A 25,057-nucleotide genomic window follows, 5' to 3' on the forward strand; every position below is an offset into this window, starting at 1 on the left:
ACCGACCCCAAAACCGGGGGGGGGACCCCAAAACCGGGGGAGGGACCCCAAAACCGGGGGGAGACCCCGAAACCGGAGGGGAGGGATCCCAAAACCGGGGGGGGACCCCAAAACCGGGGGGGGACCCCAAAACCGGGAGAGACCCCAAAAACCGGGGGGGAGAGACCCCAAAACTGGGGGGGGGGACCCCAAAACCGGGGGGAGAGACCCCAAAACCGGGGGGAGACCCCAAAACTGCCCCAAAACCGGGGGGGAGACCCCAAAACCGGGGGGGAGGGACCCCAAACCGGGGGGAGACCCCAAAACCGGGGGGAGACCCCAAAACCGGGGGGAGACCCCAAAACCGGGGGGGAGGGACCCCAAACCGGGGGGAGACCCCAAAACCGGGGGAGAGACCCCAAAACCGGGGGGAGACCCCAAAACTGCCCCAAAACCGGGGGGGGACTCCAAAACCGGGGGAGAGACCCCAAAACCGGGGGAGAGACCCCAAAACCGGGGGGGGGGGACCCCAAAACCGGGGGGAGACCCCAAAACCGGGGGGAGACCCCAAAACCGGGGGGAGACCCCAAAACCGGGGGGGAGGGACCCCAAACCGGGGGGAGACCCCAAAACCGGGGGAGAGACCCCAAAACCGGGGGGAGACCCCAAAACTGCCCCAAAACCGGGGGGGGACTCCAAAACCGGGGGAGAGACCCCAAAACCGGGGGAGAGACCCCAAAACCGGGGGGGGGGGACCCCAAAACCGGGGGGAGACCCCAAAACCGGGGGGGGGGACCCCAAAACTGCCCCAAAACCGGGGGGAGACCCCAAAACTGCCCCACAGCGAACCCCAAAACCGGGGGGAGACCCCAAAACCGGGGGGGGGACCCCAAAACTGCCCCACACCGACCCCCAAAACCGGAGGGGGACCCCAAAACAGGCGGGGGACCCCGAAACCGGGAGAGACCCCAAACCGGGGGGAGAGACCCCAAAACCGGGGGGAGACCCCAAAACCGGGACAGAGACCCCAAAACTGCCCCAAAACCGGGGGGGGACCCCAAAACCGGGGGGAGACCCCGAAACCGGGACAGAGACCCCAAAACCGGGGGGGGACCCCAAAACCGGCAGAGACCCCAAAACCGGGGCGGGACCCCAAAACCGGGGGGGACCCCAAAACCGGGGAGGGGGGACCCCAAAACCGGGGGGGGACCCCAAAACTGGGGGAGAGACCCCAAAACCGGGGCGGGACCCCAAAACCGGGGGGGGACCCCAAAACCGGGGAGGGGGGACCCCAAAACCGGGGGGGGACCCCAAAACCGGGGGGAGACCCCAAAACTGCCCCACACCGACCCCAAAACCGGAGGGGGACCCAAAACCGGGGGGGGAGACCCCAAAACCGGGGGGGTGACCCCAAAATCGGGGGAGACCCCAAACAGGGGGGAGAGAACCCCAAAACCGGGGGGAGAACCCCAAAACCGGGGGGAGACCCCAAAACCGGGGGGAGACCCCAAAACCGGGGGGGGACCCCAAAAATAGGGGGGAGACCCCAAATCCCGGGGGGGGACCCCAAAACCGGGAGAGACCCCAAAAACCGGGGGGGAGAGACCCCAAAACTGCCCCAAAACCGGGGGGAGACCCCAAAACCGGGGGGAGACCCCGAAACCGGGGGGTGACCCCAAAAATAGGGGGGAGACCCCAAATCCCGGGGGGGGACCCCAAAACCGGGGGGGAGACCCCAAAACCGGGAGGGACCCCAAAACCGGGACAGAGACCCCAAAACCGCCCCACAGCGAACCCCAAAACCGGGGGAGACCCCAAAACCGGGGGGGGGACCCCAAAACCGGGGGGAGACCCCAAAACTGCCCCAAAACCGGGGGGGAGACCCCAAAACCGGGGGGGGGGACCCCAAAACCGGGGGGGGACCCCAAATCTCGGGGGTCCCCATTTCCCCCCCCCCCCCCCCCCTCGGGTCTGGCCCCTCCCCCCCGCGCGTGGGTGGCCTTGGCCGGGACTGATAAGGGGCAGATAAAAGGGGGGTCCTGGCAGATAAAAGGGGGAGATAAAGGGGGGTCCTGGCAGATAAAAAGGGGCAGATAAAAGGGGGGATCCCGGCAGATAAAGGGGGGTCCTGGCAGAGAAAAGAGGGGAGATAAAGGGGGGTCCTGGCAGACAAAAGGGGGTCCTGTCAGATAAAGGGGGGAGATAAAAGGGGGATCCCGGCAGATAAAAGGGGGGGTCCTGACAGATAAAAGGGGGGGAGTCCCGGCAGATAAAAGGGGGGGTCCCGGCAGATAAAAGGGGGGTCCTGTCAGATAAAAGAGGCAGATAAAGGAGGGCGATAAAAGGGGGGTCCCGGAAGATAAAAGAGGCAGATAAAAGGGGGGGTCCTGTCAGATAAAGGGGGCAGATAAAAGGGGGGTCCTGTCAGATAAAAGGGGGTCCCGGCAGATAAAGGGGGTCCTGTCAGATAAAAGGGGGATCCCAGCAGATACAAGGGGGGTCCTGTCAGATAAAAGCGGCCGATAAAGGGGGGGTCCTGGCAGATAAGAGTCAGATAAAAGGGGGTCCCGGCAGATAAAAGGGTCCTGTCAGATAAAAGGGGGTCCTGTCAGATAAAAGAGGCCGATAAAAGGGGGGTCCTGGCAGATAAAAGGGGGGTCCCGGCAGATAAAAGGGGCAGATAAAGGGGGATCCCGGCAGATAAAGGGGGGTCCTGGCAGATAAAAGCGGCCGATAAAAGGGGGGTCCCGGAAGATAAAAGCGGCCGATAAAAGGGGGGTCCCGGCAGATAAAAGGGGGATCCCGGCAGAGAAAAAGGAGGGTCCTTTCAGATAAAAGCGGCCGATAAAGGGGGGATCCCGGCAGATAAAAGAGGGGGGTCCTGTCAGATAAAGGAGGGTCCTGTCAGATAAAAGCGGCCGATAAAGGGGGTCCTGTCAGATAAAGGAGGGTCCTGTCAGATAAAAGGGGGTCCTGTCAGATAAAAGCGGCCGATAAAGGGGTCCCGCAGCCATGGCAGCCCCGGGTTGGCTTTGGGGCCGGGGGGCGCGGCGGGCGCTGAGCTCGGGGGTCTCCCCAAACTCGGGGGTCTCCCCAAACTCGGGGGTCTCCCCAAACTCGGGGGTCTCCCCAAAGAACTCGGGGGTCTCCCCCAGCCCGGGGGGCCCGCGGCCGTTCGCGGAGATGCCGCGGGCCGGGGGGAGCCGTTGGTGGACCCTCCTCAGCCTCTGGGGCCGGGGGGGCTTCCAGGACTTCCACCGCCGCATGGAGCGGGGGTTCCAGCGCCTCGGGCCGGTCTACAGGTGGGTACCCCAAAATTTCGGGGGTCACCGGGGCTGGGGGATCCCCGGGGAGGGGGAAAAAAGGTACCCCAAAACCGTCCTGGGGTCACCGGGGGGGCTTCCAGCACCTCGGGCCCGTCTACAGGTGGGTACCCCAAAAATTTGGGGGTCACCGGGGCTGGGGAACACCGGGGAGGGGGGAAAAGGGACCCCCAAAAAAATCCCGGGACTGGGGGACCCCCGGGGAGGGGGAAAAAAGGGACCCCCGGGGTGGTTCCAGCACCTGGGGCCGGTTTACAGGTGCGTACCCCAAAAATTCGGGGGGTTTGGGGGACCCCCGGGGGGCTTCCAGTGCCTGGGGCCGGTTTACAGGTGCGTACCCCAAAAATTCGGGGGGTTTGGGGGACCCCCGGGGTGGTTCCAGCGCCTGGGGCCGGTCTACAGGTGGGTACCCCAAAAATCCCGGGGTCACCGGGGGGGTTCCAGCGCCTGGGGCCGGTCTACAGGTGGGTACCCCAAAAATTCGGGGGGTTTGGGGGGGTTCCAGTGCCTCGGGCCGGTCTACAGGTGCGTACCCCAAAAATTCGGGGGGTTTGGGGGACCCCCGGGGGGCCTCCAGCGGCTGGGACCCGTCTACAGGTGCGTACCCCAAAAATTCCGGGGTCACCGGGGCTGAGGGACACCGGGGAGGGGGGGAAAAGGGACCCCAAAAAAATCCCGGGGCTGGGGGACACCGGGGAGGGGGGGCAGGGGACCCCAAAACCGTCCTGGGGTCGTTTTTGGGGTGTTTTTGGGGTGTTTTTGGGTGTTTTTGGGTGATTTTGGGGTGTTTTTGAGTGTTTTTGGGTTGTTTTTTGGGTGTTTTTGGGGTGATTTTGGGTGATTTTGGGGCGGTTTTGGGTGTTTTTGGGGTGATTTTGGGTGTTTTTTTGGGTGGTTTTGGGTGTTTTTGGGGTGATTTTGGGTGTTTTTGGGGTGTTTTTGGGGTGTTTTTGAGTGTTTTTGGGGTGTTTTTGGGTGTTTTTGGCACAGGGACTGCGTGGGCTCGCTGGACTGCGTGAACCCCCCCGAGCCCGTTTTTGGGGTGTTTTTGGGGTGTTTTGGGGTGTTTTTGGGTGTTTTGGGTGTTTTGGGGTGTTTTTGGGGTGATTTTGGGTGTTTTTGGGTGCAGGGACTGCGTGGGCTCCCTGGACTGCGTGAACAGGGGTATTTTTGGGGTGATTTTGGGTGTTTTTGGCGCAGGGACCGCGTGGGCTCGCTGGACTGCGTGAACGTGCTGAGCCCGTTTCTGGGGTGTTTTTGGGGTGTTTTTGGGGTGTTTTTGGGGTGATTTTGGGTGGTTTTGGGGTGTTTTTGGGTGTTTTTGAGTGTTTTTGGGGTGTTTTTGGGTGTTTTTGACTGTTTTTGGGGTGTTTCTGGGTGTTTTTGGCGCAGGGACCGCGTGGGCTCGCTGGACTGCGTGAACGTGCTGAGCCCGTTTTGGGGTGTTTTTGGGGTGTTTTTGGGGTGTTTTTGAGTGTTTTCGGGGTGTTTTTGGGGTGTTTTTGGGGTGTTGTTGGGTGTTTTTGGGGTGTTTTTGAGTGTTTTCGGGGTGTTTTTGGGGTGTTTTTGGCGCAGGGACCGCGTGGGCTCCCTGGACTGCGTGAACCCCCTGAGCCCGTTTTTGGGGTGTTTTTGGGGTGTTTTTGAGTGTTTTTGGGGTGATTTTGAGTGATTTTGGGGTGATTTTGGGTGTTTTTGGCGCAGGGACCGCGTGGGCTCGCTGGACTGCGTGAACAGGGGTATTTTTGGGGTGATTTTGGCTGTTTTTGGCACAGGGACCGCGTGGGCTCGCTGGACTGCGTGAACGTGCTGAGCCCATTTTTGGGGTGTTTTTGGGGTGTTTCTGGGTATTTTTGGGGTGATTTTGGCTGTTTTTGGCACAGGGACCGCGTGGGCTCCCTGGACTGCGTGAACGTGCTGAGCCCATTTTTGGGGTGTTTTTGGGGTGTTTCTGGGTATTTTTGGGGTGATTTTGGCTGTTTTTGGCACAGGGACCGCGTGGGCTCCCTGGACTGCGTGAACGTGCTGAGCCCGTTTTTGGGGTGATTTTGGGGTGATTTTGGCGTGATTTTGTGTGTTTTTGGCGCAGGGACCGCGTGGGCTCCCTGGACTGCGTGAACGTGCTGCTGCCGCAGGACGCGGCGCAGCTGCTGCGGGCGGAGGGGCCGTTCCCGCGCAGGATGGGCATCGCGGCCTGGAGCGCCCACCGGGCCCTGCGCGCCCACCGCTGCGGGCTGTTCCTGCTGTGAGGCACTGGGGCACTGGGCAAACTGGGAGGGCACTGGGAGCACTGGGATGGGCACTGGGATGGGCACTGGGGGCACTGGGCAAACTGGGATGGCACTGGGAGCACTGGGATGGGCACTGGGATGGGCACTGGGAGCACTGGGATGGGCACTGGGAGCACTGGGAACACTGGGATGGCACTGGGAGCACTGGGATGGGCACTGGGAGCACTGGGAGCACTGGGAACACTGGGATGGCACTGGGAGCACTGGGATGGGCACTGGGAGCACTGGGAGCACTGGGAACACTGGGATGGCACTGGGAGTGCTGGGATGGGCACTGGGAGCACTGGGATGGGCACTGGGCAAACTGGGATGGGCACTGGGAGCACTGGGATGGGCACTGGGAGCACTGGGATGGGCACTGGGATGGGCACTGGGATGGGCACTGGGAGCACTGGGATGGCACTGGGAGCACTGGGATGGGCACTGGGATGGGCACTGGGAGCACTGGGAGCACTGGGATGGGCAATGGGAGCACTGGGAGCACTGGGATGGGCACTGGGAGCACTGGGATGGGCACTGGGAGCACTGGGATGGGCACTGGGATGGGCACTGGGAGCACTGGGATGGGCACTGGGAGCACTGGGATGGGCACTGGGATGGGCACTGGGATGGGCACTGGGATGGGCACTGGGATGGGCACTGGGAGCACTGGGATGGGCACTGGGAACACTGGGATGGGCACTGGGATGGGCACTGGGGGCACTGGGATGGGCACTGGGAGCACTGGGAGCACTGGGATGGGCACTGGGATGGGCACTGGGAGCACTGGGAGCACTGGGATGGGCACTGGGATGGGCACTGGGAGCACTGGGAGCACTGGGAGCACTGGGATGGGCACTGGGATGGGCACTGGGAGCACTGGGATGGCACTGGGAGCACTGGGATGGGCACTGGGATGGGCACTGGGGGCACTGGGAACACTGGGATGGCACTGGGATGGGCACTGGGAGCACTGGGAGCACTGGGAGCACTGGGATGGGCACTGGGAGCACTGGGAGCACTGGGATGGGCACTGGGATGGGCACTGGGAGCACTGGGATGGGCACTGGGAGCACTGGGAGCACTGGGATGGGCACTGGGATGGGCACTGGGAGCACTGGGAGCACTGGGAGGGCACTGGGAGCACTGGGAGCACTGGGATGGCACTGGGATGGGCACTGGGAGCACTGGGATGGGCACTGGGAGCACTGGGAGCACTGGGAGCACTGGGAGCACTGGGATGGGCACTGGGAGGGCACTGGGAGCACTGGGAGCACTGGGATGGCACTGGGATGGGCACTGGGAGCACTGGGATGGGCACTGGGAGCACTGGGAGCACTGGGAGCACTGGGAGCACTGGGAGCACTGGGATTTTGGGCTGATTTTTGGGTGATTTGGGGCCAATTTTGGGGTGAATTTTGGGCTGATTTTGGGCTGATTTTGGGGGGAATTTTGGGGTGAATTTAGGCAGGAATGGCCCCGCCTGGTGCTCGGACCGCCTGGCCCTGAACCTGCCCCGATTTTGGGCTGATTTGGGGCAGATTTTGGGCTGACTTCGGGCCGATTTTGGGGTAAATTTTGGGGTGAATTCTGGCAGGAACGGCCCCGCGTGGCGCTCGGACCGCCTGGCCCTGAACCTGCCCCGATTTTGGGGTGATTTTGGGGCCGATTTTGGGGTGAATTCGGGCCGATTTTGGGCCGATTTTGGGGTGAATTTTGGGGTGAATTTTGGGCCGATTTTGGGCGGGTTTTGGGGTTATTTTTGGGGTGAATTTCCCCAGGAACAGCCCCGTGTGGCGCTCGGACCGCCTGGCCCTGAACCTGCCCCGATTTTGGGGTGATTTTGGGGCTGATTTTGGGGTGATTTTGGGGTGAATTTTGGGCTGATTTTGGGCTGATTTTGGGGTGATTTCAGTCCGATTTTGGGGTGATTTTTGGGGTGATTTCGGCCCGATTTTGGGGTGAATTTTGGGGTGATTTGGGGCCGATTTTGGGGTGAATTTTGGGGTGATTTCGGGCCGATTTTGGGGTGATTTCAGGCCGATTTTGGGGTGAATTTTGGGCTGATTTTTGGGGTAATTTTGGGGTGATTTTGGGGTGAATTTCGGCAGGAACGGCCCCGCGTGTCGCCAGGACTGCCTGGCCCTGAACCTGCCCCAATTTTGGGGTGATTTCGGGGCCGATTTTGGGGTGATTTTGGGGTGAATTTTGGCAGGAACGGCCCCGCATGGCGCTCAGACCGCTTGGCCCTGAACCTGCCCCGATTTTGGGGTGATTTGGGGCCGATTTTGGGATGATTTTAGGGCCGATTTTGGGGTGATTTGGGGCCGATTTTGGGGTGATTTCCCCAGGAACGGCCCCGCCTGGCGCCAGGACCGCCTGGCCCTGAACCTGCCCCGATTTTGGGGTGATTTCGGGGCAGATTTTGGGGTGATTTTTGGGTGATTTGGGGTAATTTTGGGCAGGAACGGCCCCGCGTGGCGCTCGGACCACCTGGCCCTGAACCTGCCCCGATTTTGGGCTGATTTTGGGGTGATTTTGGGGTGAATTCGGGCCGATTTTGGGGTGATTTCGGGCCGATTTTGGGCAGGAACGGCCCCGCGTGGCGCCAGGACCGCCTGGCCCTGAACCTGCCCCGATTTTGGGCCGATTTTGGGGTGAATTTTGGGGTGATTTTGGGGTGATTTTTGGGGTGACTTTGGGCTGTTTTTGGGGTAATTTTGGCCCGATTTTGGGGTGAATTTCCCCAGGAACGGCCCCGCGTGGCGCCAGGACCGCCTGGCCCTGAACCGCGCCGTGCTCGCCCCGTCCGGTGCCCGCCGGTTTCTGCCGCTGCTCGATTCGGTCGCTCGGGACTTCGCCCGGAGCCTCCGCGGCCGCGTCCGCGCCGCCCCCGGGGGGGCTCTGACCATCGACCCCCACCCGCTGCTCTTCCGCTTCACCCTCGAGGGTGCGACCCCCCAGACCCCCGAGACCCCCGGGACAGGGTGGGGGGTGTGGGTACGACCCCCTGGACCCCCGGGGATGGGGGGGGGATATTGGGACCCCCGCGACCCCAGGGGATGGGGGGCGAGCATTGGGACCCCCGAGACCCCCGGGACCCCCCAGGGGATGGGTGGGGGGGGGGACATTGGGACCCCCGAGACCCCCGGGACATGGTGGGGGGCATTGGGACCCCCGGGGATGGGTGGGGGGGGACATTGGGACCCTCTCGACCCCCGGGACCCCCGGGACCCCCGGGACATGGGAGGGTGACAATGGGACCCCCGGGACCCCCAGGGGATATGGGGGGGGGGACATTGGGACCCCCGCGACATGGGGGGGTGACATTGGGACCCCAGGGGATGGGGGGGCGGGACATTGGGACCCCCGGGACCCCCCCGGGGATGGGGGGGGGGGGACATTGGGACCCCCGAGACCCCCGGGACGGGGTGGGGGGTGTGGGTGGGACCCCCGGGACATGGGGGGGTGACAATGGGACCCCAGAGATGGGGGGGGACATTGGGACCCCCCGGTTTGGGGGGGCGGTGGGACCCCCAGGACCCCCCGTGGATTGGTAGGGGGGTGACAATGGGACCCTCGAGACATGGGGGGGTGACAATGGGACCCCCGGTACCCCCGGGGGATGGGGGGGGGACAATGGGACCCCCGGGACCCTCAGGGGATGGGGGGGGACATTGGGACCCCCAAAAACCCCCCCGGGGATGGGGGGGGGACATTGGGCCCCCCGGGGATGGGGGGGGACATTGGGACCCCCGGGACCTTCAGGGGGTGGGGGAAGGACATTGGGACCCCCAAAACCCCCCCGGGATGGGGGGGGGACACCCCAGGGATTGAAGGGGACCCCCAAAACCCCCATGGGATGGGGGGGGGACACCCCAGGGACTGAAGGGGACCCCCAAAACCCCCATGGGATGGGGGGGGGACACCCCAGGGACTGAAGGGGACCCCCAAAACCCCCATGGGATGGGGGGGGGACACCCCAGGGACTGAAGGGGACCCCCAAAACCCCCATGGGATGGGGGGGGGACACCCCAGGGACTGAAGGGGACCCCCAAAACCCCCATGGGATGGGGGGGGGACACCCCAGGGACTGAAGGGGACCCCCAAAACCCCCATGGGATGGGGGGGGGGGACACCCCAGGGACTGAAGGGGACCCCCGGGGACTGAAGGGGACCCCCAAAACCCCCCCGGGAACTGAAGGGAACCCCCAAAACCCGCCGGGGAAGGGGGGGGGACATCCCAGGGACTGAAAGGGACCCCCAAAACCCCCTCGGGGACCGAAAGGGACCCCAAAACCCCCCGGGAATGGGGGGAGGACGCCCCAGGGACCGAAAGGGACCCCCAAAACCCCCTCGGGGACCGAAAGGGACCCCCAAAACCCCCCCGGGGACTGAAAGGGACCCCCAAAATCCCCCCAGGGACTGAAGGGGACCCCCAAAACCCCCCGGGGAGGGGGGGGGACACCCCAGGAACTGAAAGGGACCCCCAAAACCCCCCCAGGGACTGAAAGGGACCCCCAAAATCCCCATGGGAAGGGGGAGGGGACACCCCAGGGACTGAAAGGGACCCCCGGGGACTGAAGGGGACCCCAAAATCCCCCCGGGGAGGGGTGGGGGGACACCCCAGGGAGTGAAGGGGACCCCCAAAACCCCCCCGGGGACTCAAGGGGACCCCCAAAACCCCCCCGGGGATGGGGGGGACACCCCAAGGACTGAAGGGGACCCCCCAAACCCCCATGGGAAGGGGGGGGGGGGGACACCCCAAGGACTGAAAGGGACCCCCGGGGACTGAAGGGGACCCCCAAAACCCCCCGGGGAAGGGGGGGGACATCCCAAGGAGGGGGGGGGGCACCCCAGGGACTGAAAGGGACCCCCAAAACCCCCCCGGGAACTGAAGGGGACCCCCAAAATCCCCATGGAGGGAGGGGGGGGACACCCCAGGGACTGAAAGGGACCCCCAAAACCCCCCGGGGATGGGGGTGGGACACCCCAGGGACTGAAGGGGACCCCCAAAATCCCCCCGAAGGGGGGGGGGAACTGAAGGGGACCCGCAGGGACTGAAGGGGACCCCCAAAACCCCCCCATGGGAAGGGGCGGACACCCCAAGGACCGACAGGGGGTCGCGCCAAGGGGGTGCCCGACCCCCCCACCCCCTCCCCAATTTGGGGGGCGCTGACTCCGCCCCTCCCCCCCCAGCCAGCAGCTACGCGCTGTACGGGGAGCGGCTGGGGCTGCTGGGGGGGGGCGGGGCGGGGGGCGCGCAGCGCTTTTTGGGGGCGCTGGAGGAGATGCTGCGGACCACCCCCCCCCCTGCTCTTCCTGCCCCCCACCCTGCTGCGCCTGCACCCCCCGCTCTGGCGGCGCCACCTCCGCGCCTGGGACACCATCTTCCAGCACGGTGGGTGCCCCCACCCATGGGTGCCACCCCCACCCACCCCATCCCCGGGACACCCACCCACCCCCTGAGAGACCCCCACCCACCCCCAACCCCTCCCCGCTCTGGCGGCGCCACCTCCGTGCCTGGGACACCATCTTCCAGCACGGTGGGTGCCCCCACCCATGGGTGCCACCCCCACCCACCCCATCCCCGGGACCCCCCACCCACCCCCCGAGAGACCCCCACCCACCCCCGGCCCCCTCCGCGCCTGGGACACCATCTTCCAGCACGGTGGGTGCCCCCCACCCATGGGTGCCACCCCCACCCACCCCATCCCCGGGACCCCCACCCACCCATGGTTAACCCCCGAGAGACCCCCACCCCCGTGGGACCCCCACGAGAATCCCACCCACCCCCCGGGACCCCCACCCACCCATGGGACCCCTACCCACCCACGAGACCCCCACCCCATCCCTGGGACCCCCACCCACACCCCGGTAACCCCTGAGAGACCCCCACCCATGGGACCCCCGAAATTTGGGGGTGGGGGTCCCGGTGCCCCCCCCCCCCCCAGAATTTGAGGACCCCAAAATTGTGGGTGGGGGTCCCGGTGCCATTACCGGGGGGGTTCCCGGTGCCCCCCCCCACAATTTTGACCCCCCAAAATTTGGGGGTGGGGGTCCCGGTGCCCCCCCAATTCAAACCCCCCAAATTTGGGGGTGGGGTCCCGGTGCCGTTACCGGAGGGTTCCCGGTGCCCCCCCCCGAATTGGATCCCCCCAAAATTGTGGGTGGGGGTCCCGGTGCCCCCCCAATGTTCCCCTCCCCCGTTCCCGCAGCTGCCGGATTTACCGGGGGGGGGGTCCCGGTGCCGTTACCGGGGGGGTCCCGGTGCCCCCCCCATAATTCGAACCCCCCAAATTTGGGGTGGGGGTCCCGGTGCCCCCCCCCAATATTTCCCCCCCCCCGTTCCCGCAGCTGCCGGATTTACCGGGGGGGGGTCCCGGTTCCGGTACCGGGGGGTTCCCGGTGCCCCCCCACAATTGGGACCCCCCAAAATTGTGGGTGGGGGTCCCGGTGCCCCCCGGCCTGACCCCCCCCCCCGTTCCGCAGCTGACGAGAGCATCCAGCGCATTTACCGGGAGTTCTGCCGGGGGGCTCCCGGTGCCGGTGCCGGTGCCGGGGCCGGTTCCGGTCCCGGGGGGGGTCCCGGGGGGGTCCCCGGGGGGGTCCTGGCGGAGCTGCTGCTGCAGGGGCACCTCCCCCTCCCCAACATCAAAGCCAACGTCACCGAGTTCACCGCGGGCGGCGTGGACACCGTGAGCACCGGGGGGACACCGGGAGTACCGGGGGGCACCGGGGGAACGGGGATACCGGGAGTACCGGGGGGAACGGGGGGACCGGGGGGAACGGGGGGAACGGGGGGAACACCGTAACGGGCACCGAGTTCACCGCCGGCGGCGTGGACACCGTGAGCACCGGGGGGAACCGGGAGTACCGGAGGGCACCGGGAGTACCGGGGGGAACGGGGGATACCGGGGGGACACCGGGAGTACCGGGGGGAACGGGAGTACCGGGGGGAACGGGGGATACCGGGGGGACACCGGGAGTACCGGGGGGAACGGGAGTACCGGGGGGAAACGGGAGTACCGGGAATACCGGGGGGAACGGGGGGAACGGGAAGCACCGGGAACCGCGGGGGGAACGGGGGGACCACCGTGAGGGGAACGGGGGTGACACCGGGAGTACCGTGGGTAACCGGGAGTACCGGGAGGGCACCGGGGATACCGGTGGGGAAACCGGGAGGGACACCGGGAGTACCAGGGGGAAACCGTGAGCACCGGAGGGCACCGGGGGGTACCGGGGGGGACCGGGGGGCACCGGGCGGACCGGGGATACCGGGGAGGAACGGGGACACCGGGGACACCGGGGACACCGGGAAACGGGGAACGGGGGGGGACACCGTGAGGGCACCGGGGGGAACACCGGGAGGGAACGGGGGCACCGGGGATAGCGGGGGGGGCACCGTGAGCACCGGAGGGAACGGGGGGAACGGCGGGGACACCAGCGGGAAACGGGGACACCGGGGGGAGCGGGGACACCGTGGGGGGACCGGGGACGCCGGAGGGGCACCGGGAGTACCGGGGGGGACGGGAGTACCGGGGGGACACCGTGAGCACCGGGGGGAACGGGGAGACCGGGGGGAACGGGGGGAACGGGAGTACCGGGGGGGATCGGGGGGCACCGGGAGTACCGGGGGGACCGGGGGGAACGGGGGCACCGGGAGTACCGGGCGGACCGGGGATACCGGGGGGGAAACCGGGGAGGCACCGGGAGTACCGGAGGAAACGGGGGTACCGGGGGGAACGGGGGGAGCACCGGGAACCGCGGGGGGAACGGGGACATCGGGCGGACCGGGGATACCGGGGAGGAACGGGGGGAACGGGAGGAAACCGAAGGACACCGGGAACTGGGCGGGGGACACACCGTGAGGGGACCGGGAGAACCGGGAACGGGGGGGAACCGGGGGGACCACCGTGAGGGGAACGGTGGGACCGGGAGAACCGGGAACGGGGGGGACCGGGGAGCACCGGGGGGGGGGCACCCAAAGGGGATTTGGGGGGAATTTGGAGGGAATTTGGGGTGGGAGGGGGCACCGGGGGGGAACCGGGAGAGAACCGGGGAGTACCGGGAGAGAACCGGGGAGCACCGGGGGGCACCCAAAGGGGATTTGGGGGGGAACTGGGGATGGTTTTGGGGGGGTCATCGGGGATTTTAGACCGGGGGGTCCCGGGGGGGTCCTGGGGGGGTCCCGGGGTTTTTTTGGGGGGTCCCGGGGCTGTTTTGCGAGGAACCGGGGGTGTTTTGAGGGGTCCCGGGGGGGTTTATCGGGGATTTTGGAGCCGGGGGGTCCCGGGGTTTTTTGGGGGATATTTTGGGGGTCCCGGGGGTATTTGGGGGGATATTTTGGGGGGGGTCTCACCGCCCCCCACCCCCCCAGACGGCGATCCCGCTGCTGTTCACGCTGATGGAACCGGGGGGATTTTGGGGGATGTTTTGGGGGGATTTTGGGGGATTTCAGACCGGGGTTTTTTTTGGGGGATATTTTGGGGGTCCCGGGGGATATTTTGGGGATATTTTGGGGGGGGTCTCACCGTCCCCCACCCCCCCAGACGGCGATCCCGCTGCTGTTCACGCTGTTCGAGCTCGGGCGGAACCCGGAGGGGTTTTGGGGCGATTTTGGGGGGTTTTTGGGGGATTTTGGGGGATTTTGGAGCCGGGGGGTTTCGGGATTTTTTTGGGGGATATTTTGGGGGTCCCGGGGGATATTTTGGGGGGGGTCTCACCGCCCCCCCCCCCCCCCAGACGGCGATCCCGCTGCTGTTCACACTGGGGGGGTTTTGGGGGGATTTTGGGGGGATTTTGGGGGATTTTGGGGGATTTCAGACCGGGGTTTTTTTTGGGGGATTTTGGGGGGTCCCGGGGGGATTTTGGGGGGATATTTTGGGGGGGGTCTCACCGCCCCCCACCCCCCAGACGGCGATCCCGCTGCTGTTCGAGCCGGGGGAATTTTGGGGGGATTTTGGGGGGATTTTGGGGGGTTTATCGGGGATTTTGGGGGATTTCAGACCGGGGGTTTTTTGGGGGGTCCCGGGGGGATTTTGGGGGGTCCCGGGGGGATTTTGGGGATATTTTGGGGGGGTCTCACCGCCCCCCCCTCCCCCAGACGGCGATCCCGCTGCTGTTCACACTGATGGAACCGGAGGGGTTTTGGGGGGATTTTGGGGGGTTTATCGGGGATTTTGGGGGATTTCAGACCGGGATTTTTTTGGGGTGTCCCGGGGGGATTTTGGGGATATTTTGGGGGGGGTCTCACCGCCCCTCCCCACCCCCAGACGGGGATCCCGCTGCTGTTCACGCTGATGGAACCGGGGGGATTTTGGGGGGTTTATCGGGGATTTTGGGGGGATTTTGGGGGATTTTGGAGCCGGGGGGTCCCGGGGTTTTTTTGGGGGATATTTTGGGGGTCCCGGGGGTATTTGGGGGATATTTTGGGGGGGGTCTCACCGCCCCCCACCCCCCCAGACGGCGATCCCGCTGCTGTTCACACTGATGGAACCGGGGGGATTTTGGGGATGTTTTGGGGGGGATTTTGGGGGGCTTATAGGGGATTTTGGAACCGGGGGCTCCCGGGATTTTTTTGGGGGATATTTTGGGGGTCCCGGGGGATATTTTGGGGGGGGTCTCACCGCCCCCCACCCCCCCAGACGGCGATCCCGCTGCTGTTCACACTGATGGAACCGGGGGGGTTTTGGAGGATTTTGGGGGGATTTTGGGGGATTTCAGACCGGGGTTTTTTGGGGGGATATTTTGGGGGTCCCGGGGGTATTTTGGGGATATTTTGGGGGGGGTCTCACCTCGCCCCTCCCCCAGACGGCGATCCCGCTGCTGTTCACGCTGATGGAACCGGGGGGATTTTGGGGGGATTTTGGGGGGATTTTGGGGGGATTTGGGGGGATTTTGGGGGATTTCAGACCGGGGTTTTTTTGGGGGGATTTTTGGGGGTCCCGGGGGATATTTTGGGGGGGGTCTCACCGCCCCCCACCCCCCAGACGGCGATCCCGCTGCTGTTCACGCTGTTCGAGCTCGGGCGGAACCCGGAGGTCCAACGGGCGCTGCGGGAGGAGCTGCGGGCGGCGGGGGGGGACCCCAAAGGGGACCCCAAAAACGACCCCAAAAACGCCCCAAATTTGGGGGTCCCCAATTGGGGGGTCCCCAAAAGGGTCCCCGAGGGGGTCCCCGGGTCGGGGGTCCCCAAAAGGGTCCCGGAGGCGGCGCGACCCCTCCCGGAGCTGCTCGGGGCGCTGCCGCTGCTGAAAGCGGCGATCAAAGAGACGCTGAGGTGGGAACTGGGATAAACTGGGATAAACTGGGAGGGACTGGGATGGACTGGGATGGACTGGGATGGACTGGGATAAACTGGGATGGGACTGGGATAAACTGGGATAAACTGGGATAAACTGGGATAAACTGGGATGGACTGGGATGGATAAACTGGGATGGACTGGGATAAACTGGGATAAACTGGGATGGATTGGGATAAACTGGGATAAACTGGGATAAAGTGGGATGGACTGGGATGGACTGGGATAAACTGGGATAAACTGGGATGGACTGGGATGGACTGGGATAAACTGGGATAGACTGGGATAAACTGGGATGGACTGGGATAAACTGGGATAAACTGGGATAAACTGGGAGGGACTGGGATAAACTGGGATGGACTGGGATAAACTGGGATGGACTGGGATAAACTGGGAGGGACTGGGATAAACTGGGATAAACTGGGATGGACTGGGATAAACTGGGATAAACTGGGATAAACTGGGATGGACTGGGATAAACTGGGAATGGAAACTGGGATGGACTGGGAATGGAAACTGGGATAAACTGGGATGGACTGGGATGGACTGGGATGGACTGGGATGGACTGGGATAAACTGGGAGGGACTGGGATAAACTGGGATAAACTGGGAATGGACTGGGATGGACTGGGATAAACTGGGATAAACTGGGATGGACTGGGATAAACTGGGATAAACTGGGATGGACTGGGATAAACTGGGATAAACTGGGATGGACTGGGATAAACTGGGATGGACTGGGATGGACTGGGATAAACTGGGATGGATAAACTGGGATAAACTGGGATAAACTGGGATGGACTGGGATAAACTGGGATAAACTGGGATAAACTGGGATAAACTGGGATAAACTGGGATGGACTGGGATGGACTGGGATGGATAAACTGGGATAAACTGGGATGGACTGGGATAAACTGGGATAAACTGGGATGGACTGGGATAAACTGGGATGGACTGGGATAAACTGGGATGGACTGGGATGGATAAACTGGGATGGACTGGGATAAACTGGGATGGACTGGGATAAACTGGGATGGACTGGGAATGGAAACTGGGATAAACTGGGATGGACTGGGATGGACTGGGATGGACTGGGATAAACTGGGATAAACTGGGATAGACTGGGATGGACTGGGAGGGCACTGGGATAAACTGGGATGGACTGGGATGGACTGGGATAAACTGGGATAAACTGGGATGGACTGGGAGGGACTGGGATGGACTGGGATGGACTGGGATGGACTGGGATAAACTGGGATAAACTGGGATGGACTGGGATAAACTGGGATGGACTGGGATAAACTGGGATGGACTGGGATAAACTGGGATAAACTGGGATGGACTGGGATAAACTGGGATAAACTGGGATAAACTGGGATGGACAGGGATGGACTGGGATGGACTGGGATAAACTGGGATGGACTGGGATATAAACTGGGATGGACTGGGATAAACTGGGATAAACAACTGGGATAAACTGGGATAAACTGGGATGGACTGGGATAAACTGGGATGGACTGGGATAAACTGGGATGGACTGGGATAAACTGGGATGGACTGGGATGGACTGGGATGGACTGGGATAAACTGGGATAAACTGGGATAAACTGGGATGGACTGGGATGGACTGGGATAAACTGGGATGGACTGGGATAAACTGGGATAGACTGGGATGGACTGGGATGGACTGGGATAAACTGGGATGGACTGGGATAAACTGGGATGGACTGGGATGGACTGGGGGGAACTGGGGGGGACTGGTCCATACTGGTCCATACTGGTTTATATTGTTCCATTGTGGTTTTTACTGGTCCGTACCGGTCTATACTGGTCCATACTGGTCCATACTGGTCCGTACTGGTCCATACCGGTTTATACTGGTCCATACTGGTCCATACTGGTCCATACTGGTTTATACTGGTCCATACTGGTCCATACTGGTCCATACTGGTGCCATACTGGTTTATACTGGTCTATACTGGTCCATACTGGTCTATACTGGTGCCATACTGGTCCATACTGGTCCATACTGGTCCATACTGGTCCATACTGGTCCATACTGGTCTATACTGGTGCCACACTGGTCCATACTGGTCCATACTGGTCCATACTGGTTTATAGTGGTTTATACCGGTTTATACTGGTTTATACCAGGCTGTACCCGGTGGGCATCACCTGGTCCATACTGGTCCATACTGGTCCGTACTGGTTTATACTGGTTTATACTGGTCTATACTGGTCTATACCGGTTTATACTGGTTTATACTGGTTTGTACTGGTCCATACCGGTCTATACTGGTTTATACTGGTTTATACTGGTTTATACCAGGCTGTACCCGGTGGGCATCACCTGGTCCATACTGGTCCATACTGGTCCATACTGGTCCATACTGGTCCATACCAGTTTATACTGGTCTATACTGGTGCCATACTGGTCCATACTGGTCCATACTGGTCCATACTGGTTTATACTGGTCCATACTGGTTTATACCAGTATGTACTGGTCCATACCGGTTTATACCAGTTTATACTGGTTTATACTGGTCCATACTGGTCTATCCCAGGCTGTACCCGGTTGGCATCACCTGGTCCATACTGGACTATACTGGTCCATACTGGTCCATACTGGTCTACACCGGTTTATACCGGTCTATATCGGTTTATACTGGTTTATACTGGTCTGCACTGGTCTATACTGGTTTATACTGGTTTATAGTGGTCTATACCGGTCTATACTGGTCCATACTGGTCCCGCAGGCTGTACCCGGTGGGTATCACCTGGTCCATACCGGTTTATACTGGTGCCATACTGGTCCATACTGGTCCGTACTGGTCCATACTGGTCTATACCAGTTTATACTGGTTTATACTGGTTTATACTGGTTTATACTGGTGCCATACTGGTCCATACCGGTCTATACCGGTCCATACTGGTCTATACCAGTTTATACTGGTTTATACTGGTCTATACTGGTGCCATATTGGTCTATACTGGTGCCATATTGGTCCATACTGGTCCATACTGGTTTATACTGGTCCATACTGGTCCCGCAGGCTGTACCCGGTGGGAATCACTGTCCAGCGCTATCCGGCCACCGACGTGGTGCTGCACAACTACCGCGTGCCCAAGGGGGTGAGCCAGGGGTCACGGCGGGGTCACGGGGTCACGGCGGGGTCACGGGGTCACAGAGGGGTCACGGGGTCACGGGGGGGTCACGGGGGTCACGGGGGGTCATGGGGGGTCAAGGGGTGACCGAAAGTCTTGGCTTGACCCAACGAGGTCTCGGATTGACCCAAAGCCTTGGATTGGCCCAAAGTCTTGACTCGACCCAAAGTCTTGGCTTGGCCAATGAGGTCTTGGCTTGACCCAATGAAGTCTTGGACTGATCCAAAGTCTTGGCTTGACTCAACCATGCATTGGTTTGACCCAATTAAGTCTTGATTTGACCCAATTAAGTCTTGACTCAACCCAAAGTCTTGGATTGGCCCAATGAGATCTTGGTTTGACCCAAAGTCTTGCCTTGGCCCAAAGTCTTGGATTGGCCCAAGTTCTTGGTTCGACCCAATGAGGTCCTGGCTTGGCCCATTGAGATGTTGCCAAGACTCAAAGTCTTGGCTTGACCCAACGAGGTCTTGGCTTGACTCAACCATGCCTTGGTTTGACCCAATTAAGTCTTGATTTGACCCAATTAAGTCTTGATTTGGCCCAATTAAGTCTTCGCTTGGCCCAACGAGGTCTCGGATTGACCCAAGGTCTTGGCTTGGCCCAAGGTCTTGGCTTGATCCAAAATCTTGGCTTGACCCAAAGTCTTGGATTGACCCAATGAGGTCTTGGATTGACCCCAAGTCTTGGATTGACCCAAAGTCTTGAATTGACCCTAAATCTTGACTCGACCCAAAATCTTGACTCGACCCAAAGTCTTGGCTTGACCCAAAGTCTTGGATTGACCCAACAAGGTCCTGGCTTGACGCAAAGTCTTGGATTGACCCAAAGTCTTGGCTTGACCCAAAGTCTTGGATTGACTCAACCATGTCTTGGTTTGGGTGTTGGCTTCACCCAAAGTCTTGCCTTGGCCCAACAAGATTTTGGCTGAACTCAAAGTCTTGGCTTGGCCCAAAGTCTTGGCTTGGCCCAACAAGTCTTGGCTTGACCCAATGAGGTCTTGACTCAACCCAAAGTCTTGGATTGACCCAAAATCTTGACTCGACCCAAAATCTTGGCTTGGCCCAGTGAGATCTTGGATTGACCCAATGAGGTCTTGGAGTGACCCAAAATCTTGGCTTGGCCCAACCATGCCTTGGCTTGGCCCGGTGAGGTCTTGGCTTGACCCAAAGTCTTGGATTGACCCAACAAGGCCTTGGCTTGATCCAAAGTCTTGGATTGACCCAATGAGGTCCTGGCTTGGCCCAAAGTCTTGGCTCGGCCCAGTGCCCCCCGGTGCCTCCCGGTGCCTCCCGGTGCCCCCCGGTGCCCCCCGGTGCCTCCCGGTGCCTCCCATTGACTCCCATTGACTCCCATTGACTCCCATTGACTCCCATTGGCTCCCGTTGACTCCCATTGACTCCCATTGACTCTCATTGACTCCCATTAACTCCCGGTGACTCCCAGTGACTCCCGGTGCCTCCCGGTGCCCCCCGGTGCCCCCCGGTGCCCCCCGGTGTGTCCCGTTGACTCCCGGTGCCTCCCATTGACTCCCATTGACTCCCATTGACTCCCATTGACTCCCGGTGCCCCCCGGTGCCCCCCGGTGCCCCCCGGTGCCTCCCATTGACTCCCATTGACTCCTGGTGCCTCCCGGTGCCCCCCGGTGCCCCCTGGTGTCCCCCATTGACTCCCATTGACTCCCATTGACTCCCATTGACTCCCGGTGCCTCCCATTGACTCCCATTGACTCCCATTGACTCCCATTGACTCCCATTGACTCCCATTGACTCCCATTGACTCCCGGTGCCTCCCGGTGCCTCCTGGTGCCTCCCGGTGCCCCCCGGTGCCTCCCGGTGCCTCCTGTTGCCCCCCGGTGCCCCTCGGTGACTCCCATTGACTCCCATTGACTCCCATTGACTCCCATTGACTCCCGGTGACTCCCGGTGCCCCCCGGTGCCTCCCGGTGCCTCCCGGTGCCTCCCGGTGACTCCCATTGGCTCCCATTGACTCCCGGTGCCTCCCGGTGCCTCCCATTGACTCCCGGTGCCCCCCGGTGCCTCCCAGTGCCTCCCGGTGCCTCCCATTGACTCCCATTGACTCCCATTGACTCCCATTGACTCTCGGTGCCTCCCGGTGCCCCCCGGTGCCCCCCGGTGCCCCCCGGTGCCTCCCGGTGCCTCCCGTTGACTCCCATTGACTCCCATTGACTCCCGGTGCCTCCCGGTGCCTCCCGGTGCCTCCCGGTGCCCCCCGGTGCCCCCGTTTGCCCCGGGTCTGACGGTTGCCCCCCGCAGACGCTGTGCCAGGTGGCGCTCTACGCCATGGGGCGCTGCCCCGACGTGTTCCCGCAGCCCGAGCGCTACGACCCGTGGCGCTGGCTGGGCAAGGACGACACCACCTTCAAGGCCTTGGCCTTCGGCTTCGGCGCGCGCCAGTGCATCGGCCGGCGCCTGGCCGAGGCCGAGATGATGCTCTTCCTCGCCCACGTGAGTGGGGGACCCCAAAACGCCCCCCGGGACCGGTGTGGGGGGGCGGGACCCCACGGGTGGGGTGGGATGGGTCAGAGAGGTCTTGGTTTGACTCAGCGACTCTGGAGGGATCAAGGAGGGGTTGGGTTGACCCAACGAGGGGTTGGGTGGGCCAAAGTCTTGGATTGACCCAAAATCGCCTTGGTTTGACCCAAAACCACCTTGGATTGAGACAATGAGGGGTTGGGAGAGCCAAAGTCTTGGATTGACCCAAAACCTTCTTGATTTGACCCAAAACCACCAAGATTTGACCCAAAACCTACTTGGATTGACCCAAAAACTCCTCGGTTTGACCCAAAACCTCCTTGGCTTGACCCAATGAGGGGTTGGATGAGTCAAAGTCTTGGATTGAGCCAATGAGGGGTTGGAAGAGTCAAAGTCTTGGATTAACCCAAAATCTCCTTGGTTTGACCCAAACCCCCTTAGCTTGACCCAAACCTTGGCTTGACCCAAAACCACCAAAATTTGACCCAAAATCACCTTGGTTTGACCCAAAACCTCCTTGATTTGACCAAAAACCGCCTTGGTTTGACCCAAAATCACCTTGGTTTGACCCAAACCTTGGTTTGACCCAAAACCACCAAAATTTGACCCAAAATCACCTTGGTTTGACCCAAAATCTCCTTGGCTTGACCCAAAACCTTCTTGGCTTGACCCAACGAGGGGTTGGGAGAGCCAAAGTCTTGGATTGACCCAAAATCACCTTGGATTGACCCCAAACCTTCTTGGTTTGACCCAAAATTTCCTTGGATTGACCCAAAACCTCCTTGATTTGACCAAAAACCGCCTTGGTTTGACCCAAAATCTGCTTGGATTGACCCAAAACCTCCTTGGATTGACCCAATGAGGGGTTGGATGAGCCAAAATCTTGGATTGACCCAAAACCTCCTTGACTTGACCCAACGAGGGGTTGGGTGAGCCAAAGTCTTGGATTGACCCAAAACCTTCTTGGCTTGACCCACAACCACCAAGATTTGACCCAAAATCTCCTTGGATTGACCCAAAACCTCCTTGGTTTGACCCAACGAGGGGTTGGATGAGCCAAAGTCTTGGATTGACCCAAAATCACCTTGGCTTGACCCAAAACCTCCTTGGTTTGACCCAAAACGTCCTTGGCTTGACCCAATGAGGGGTTGGATGAGCCAAAGCCTTGAATTGACCCAACGAGGAGTTGGGTGAGCCAAAACCTCCTTGGTTTGACCCAAAATCTCCTTGGTTTGACCCAAAACCTCCTTGGTTTGACCCAAAATCTGCTCGGTTTGACCCAAAACCTCCTTGGATTGACCCAGCGAGGGGTTGGGCGAGCCAAAGTCTTGGATCGGCCCAACAAGGGGTTGGGAGAGCCATAGTCTTGGTTTGATCCAAAACCTCCTTGGTTTGACAAAAATCCTCATTAGCTTGGCCCAAACCTTGTCTTGATCCAAAACGTTCTTGGCTTGACCCAAAATCTCCTTGGTTTGAGCCAACGAGGGGTTGGGCGAGCCAAAGTCTTGGTTTGAGCCAAAATCACCTTGGTTTGAGCCAAAACCATCAAGATTTGACCCAAACCCCCTTAGCTTGACCCAAACCTTGGTTTGACCCAAAACTTCCTTGGATTGAGCCAACGAGGGGTTGGGAGAGCCAAAGTCTTGGTTTGACCCAAAATCTTCTTGGTTTGACCCAAAACTTTCTTGGCTTGATCCAAAGCCCTGAATTTGACCCCAAATTCCCCAGATTTGACCCAAACCCCCCCAATTTGACAAAATCCCCCCAAATTTCACTCAAAAGCCCCAAATTTCCCCCAACCCCCCCGAATTTTCCCCAAAATCTCCCAAATTTTCCCCAAACCCCCCGAATTTTCCCCAATCCAGGTTCTGGGGAACTTCTCGGTGGAGGCCGCCAGCCCCGAGGACCCAAACCCCCCAAATTTCACCCAAAATTGCCCAAATTATCCCCAAAATTCCCCAAATTTCCCCCAAAGCCCCTGAATTTTCCCCAAAACCCCCCGAATTTTCCCCAATCCAGGTTCTGGGTAATTTCTCGGTGGAGGCCGCCAGCGCGGAGGATCCCGGCACCGTGTTCCGCTTCATTCTGATGCCGCAGCGCGCGCCCCTGCTCACCTTCCGCTGCCTGCCCTGAGCGCCCCGGGGTCATCTGGGGTCACACAGGGGTCACGGGGTCAGCTGGGGTCATGGGGTCACACGGGGTCGCAGGGACTCACAGGGGCACAGGGTCACATCGGGGTCACGGGTCACAGGGTCACACCGGGGTCATGGGGTCACACATGGTCATGGGGTCATCCGGGGGCAGGAGGTCATCCAGGTCACGGGGTCGCATGGGGGCACAGGGTCTTACAGGGGCACGGGGTCACACCGGGGTCAGGGGTCATCTGGGTCATGGGGTCATCCAGGTCACGGGGTCAGGTGGGGTCACAGGGTCGCACGGGGGTCAGGGGGCACTGAGAGGTCATAGGGTCACACCAGGGTCACGGGGTCATCTGGGTCATGGGCACATACTGGGTCACAAGGTCGCACGAGGGCACAGGGTCACACGGGGTCATGGGGTCAGCCAGGGACACGGGGTCATATGGGGTCATGGGGTCACCCGGGGTCATGGGGTCACCCAAGGGTCTAGGGGTCACCCAGAGGTCAGGGGGTACTGAGAGGTCACAGTGTCACACTGGGGTCATGGGGTCACACGGGGGTCATGGGGTCAGCCGGGGTCAGGGGTCAGCTGGGGGCACAGGGTCTCACAGGGGCATGGGGTCATATGGGGTCACAGGGTCACACCTGGGGTCATGGGGTCACCCGGGGTCACGGGGTCACACCGAGGTCATGGGGTCAGCCGGGGTCATGGGGTCACCTAAGGGTCTAGGGGTCACATGGGGTCACGGGGTCATCTGGGGTCATGGGGTCACCTGGGGGTCAGGAGGTCATCTAGGGGTCATGAGGTAATCCAGGGGTCAGGTGGCACTGAGAGGTCACAGCGTCACACCGGGGTCATGGGGTCACACGGGGGTCACGGGGTCACATGGGGGTCACACCAGGGTCACAGGGTCATCCGGGGGTCACACGGGGATCACACCGGGGTCATGGGGTCACATGGCGGTCACAGGGTCATCCGGAGGTCACGGGGGGGTCACACGGGGGCACAGGGTCACCTGGGGTCGTAGAGTCACAGGGGGTCACCCAGGGGTCACTGAGGGGTCACTGAAGGGTCACTGATGGGTCACTCAGAGGTCACGGGGGTTCCCCCCCGCCCCTCCCCCCCCAGGCCCCCCCCGGACCGTGGGAAAATCCTCAGGGTGGGGGAGGGGGAGGGGCGGGACCCCACACCCCCCCCGCGAGAGGTGGGCGGGTTTATGCAAATGACATGTAAATCATATGCAAATCCCATGCAAATCCCATGCAAATCACATGCAAATGAGCAGCCCCAGCACCCAATAAAGGCGAGTCGCAGGCACGGAGCGGATGGGCTGGGGGGGAGGGGGGCCCGGGGCACCCCAAAAATCCCAAAAAAAACCCAAA

At 61.6% G+C, this 25,057-nt stretch overlaps 1 protein-coding gene across 1 annotated transcript; it reads left to right on the forward strand.

Annotated features, from left to right (window-relative positions):
* The first annotated feature begins 3,184 nt into the window (after positions 1-3,184).
* On the forward strand, positions 3,185-23,674 carry LOC116807520 (cytochrome P450 11B, mitochondrial-like). The gene is given in 11 exon segments (XM_072924326.1): positions 3,185-3,281; positions 5,392-5,547; positions 8,323-8,522; positions 10,772-10,878; positions 10,880-10,973; positions 12,065-12,270; positions 15,565-15,693; positions 15,805-15,854; positions 18,933-19,011; positions 21,318-21,509; positions 23,556-23,674. Coding segments are annotated over 11 exon segments (1,365 nt in total). The 5' UTR covers positions 3,185-3,243; the 3' UTR covers positions 23,670-23,674.
* Positions 23,675-25,057: the final 1,383 nt, after the last annotated feature.

The sequence above is a fragment of the Taeniopygia guttata genome, chromosome 2 (genome assembly GCF_048771995.1).
Source record: "Taeniopygia guttata chromosome 2, bTaeGut7.mat, whole genome shotgun sequence".
In the NCBI taxonomy this organism is placed as follows: Eukaryota; Metazoa; Chordata; class Aves; order Passeriformes; family Estrildidae; genus Taeniopygia; species Taeniopygia guttata.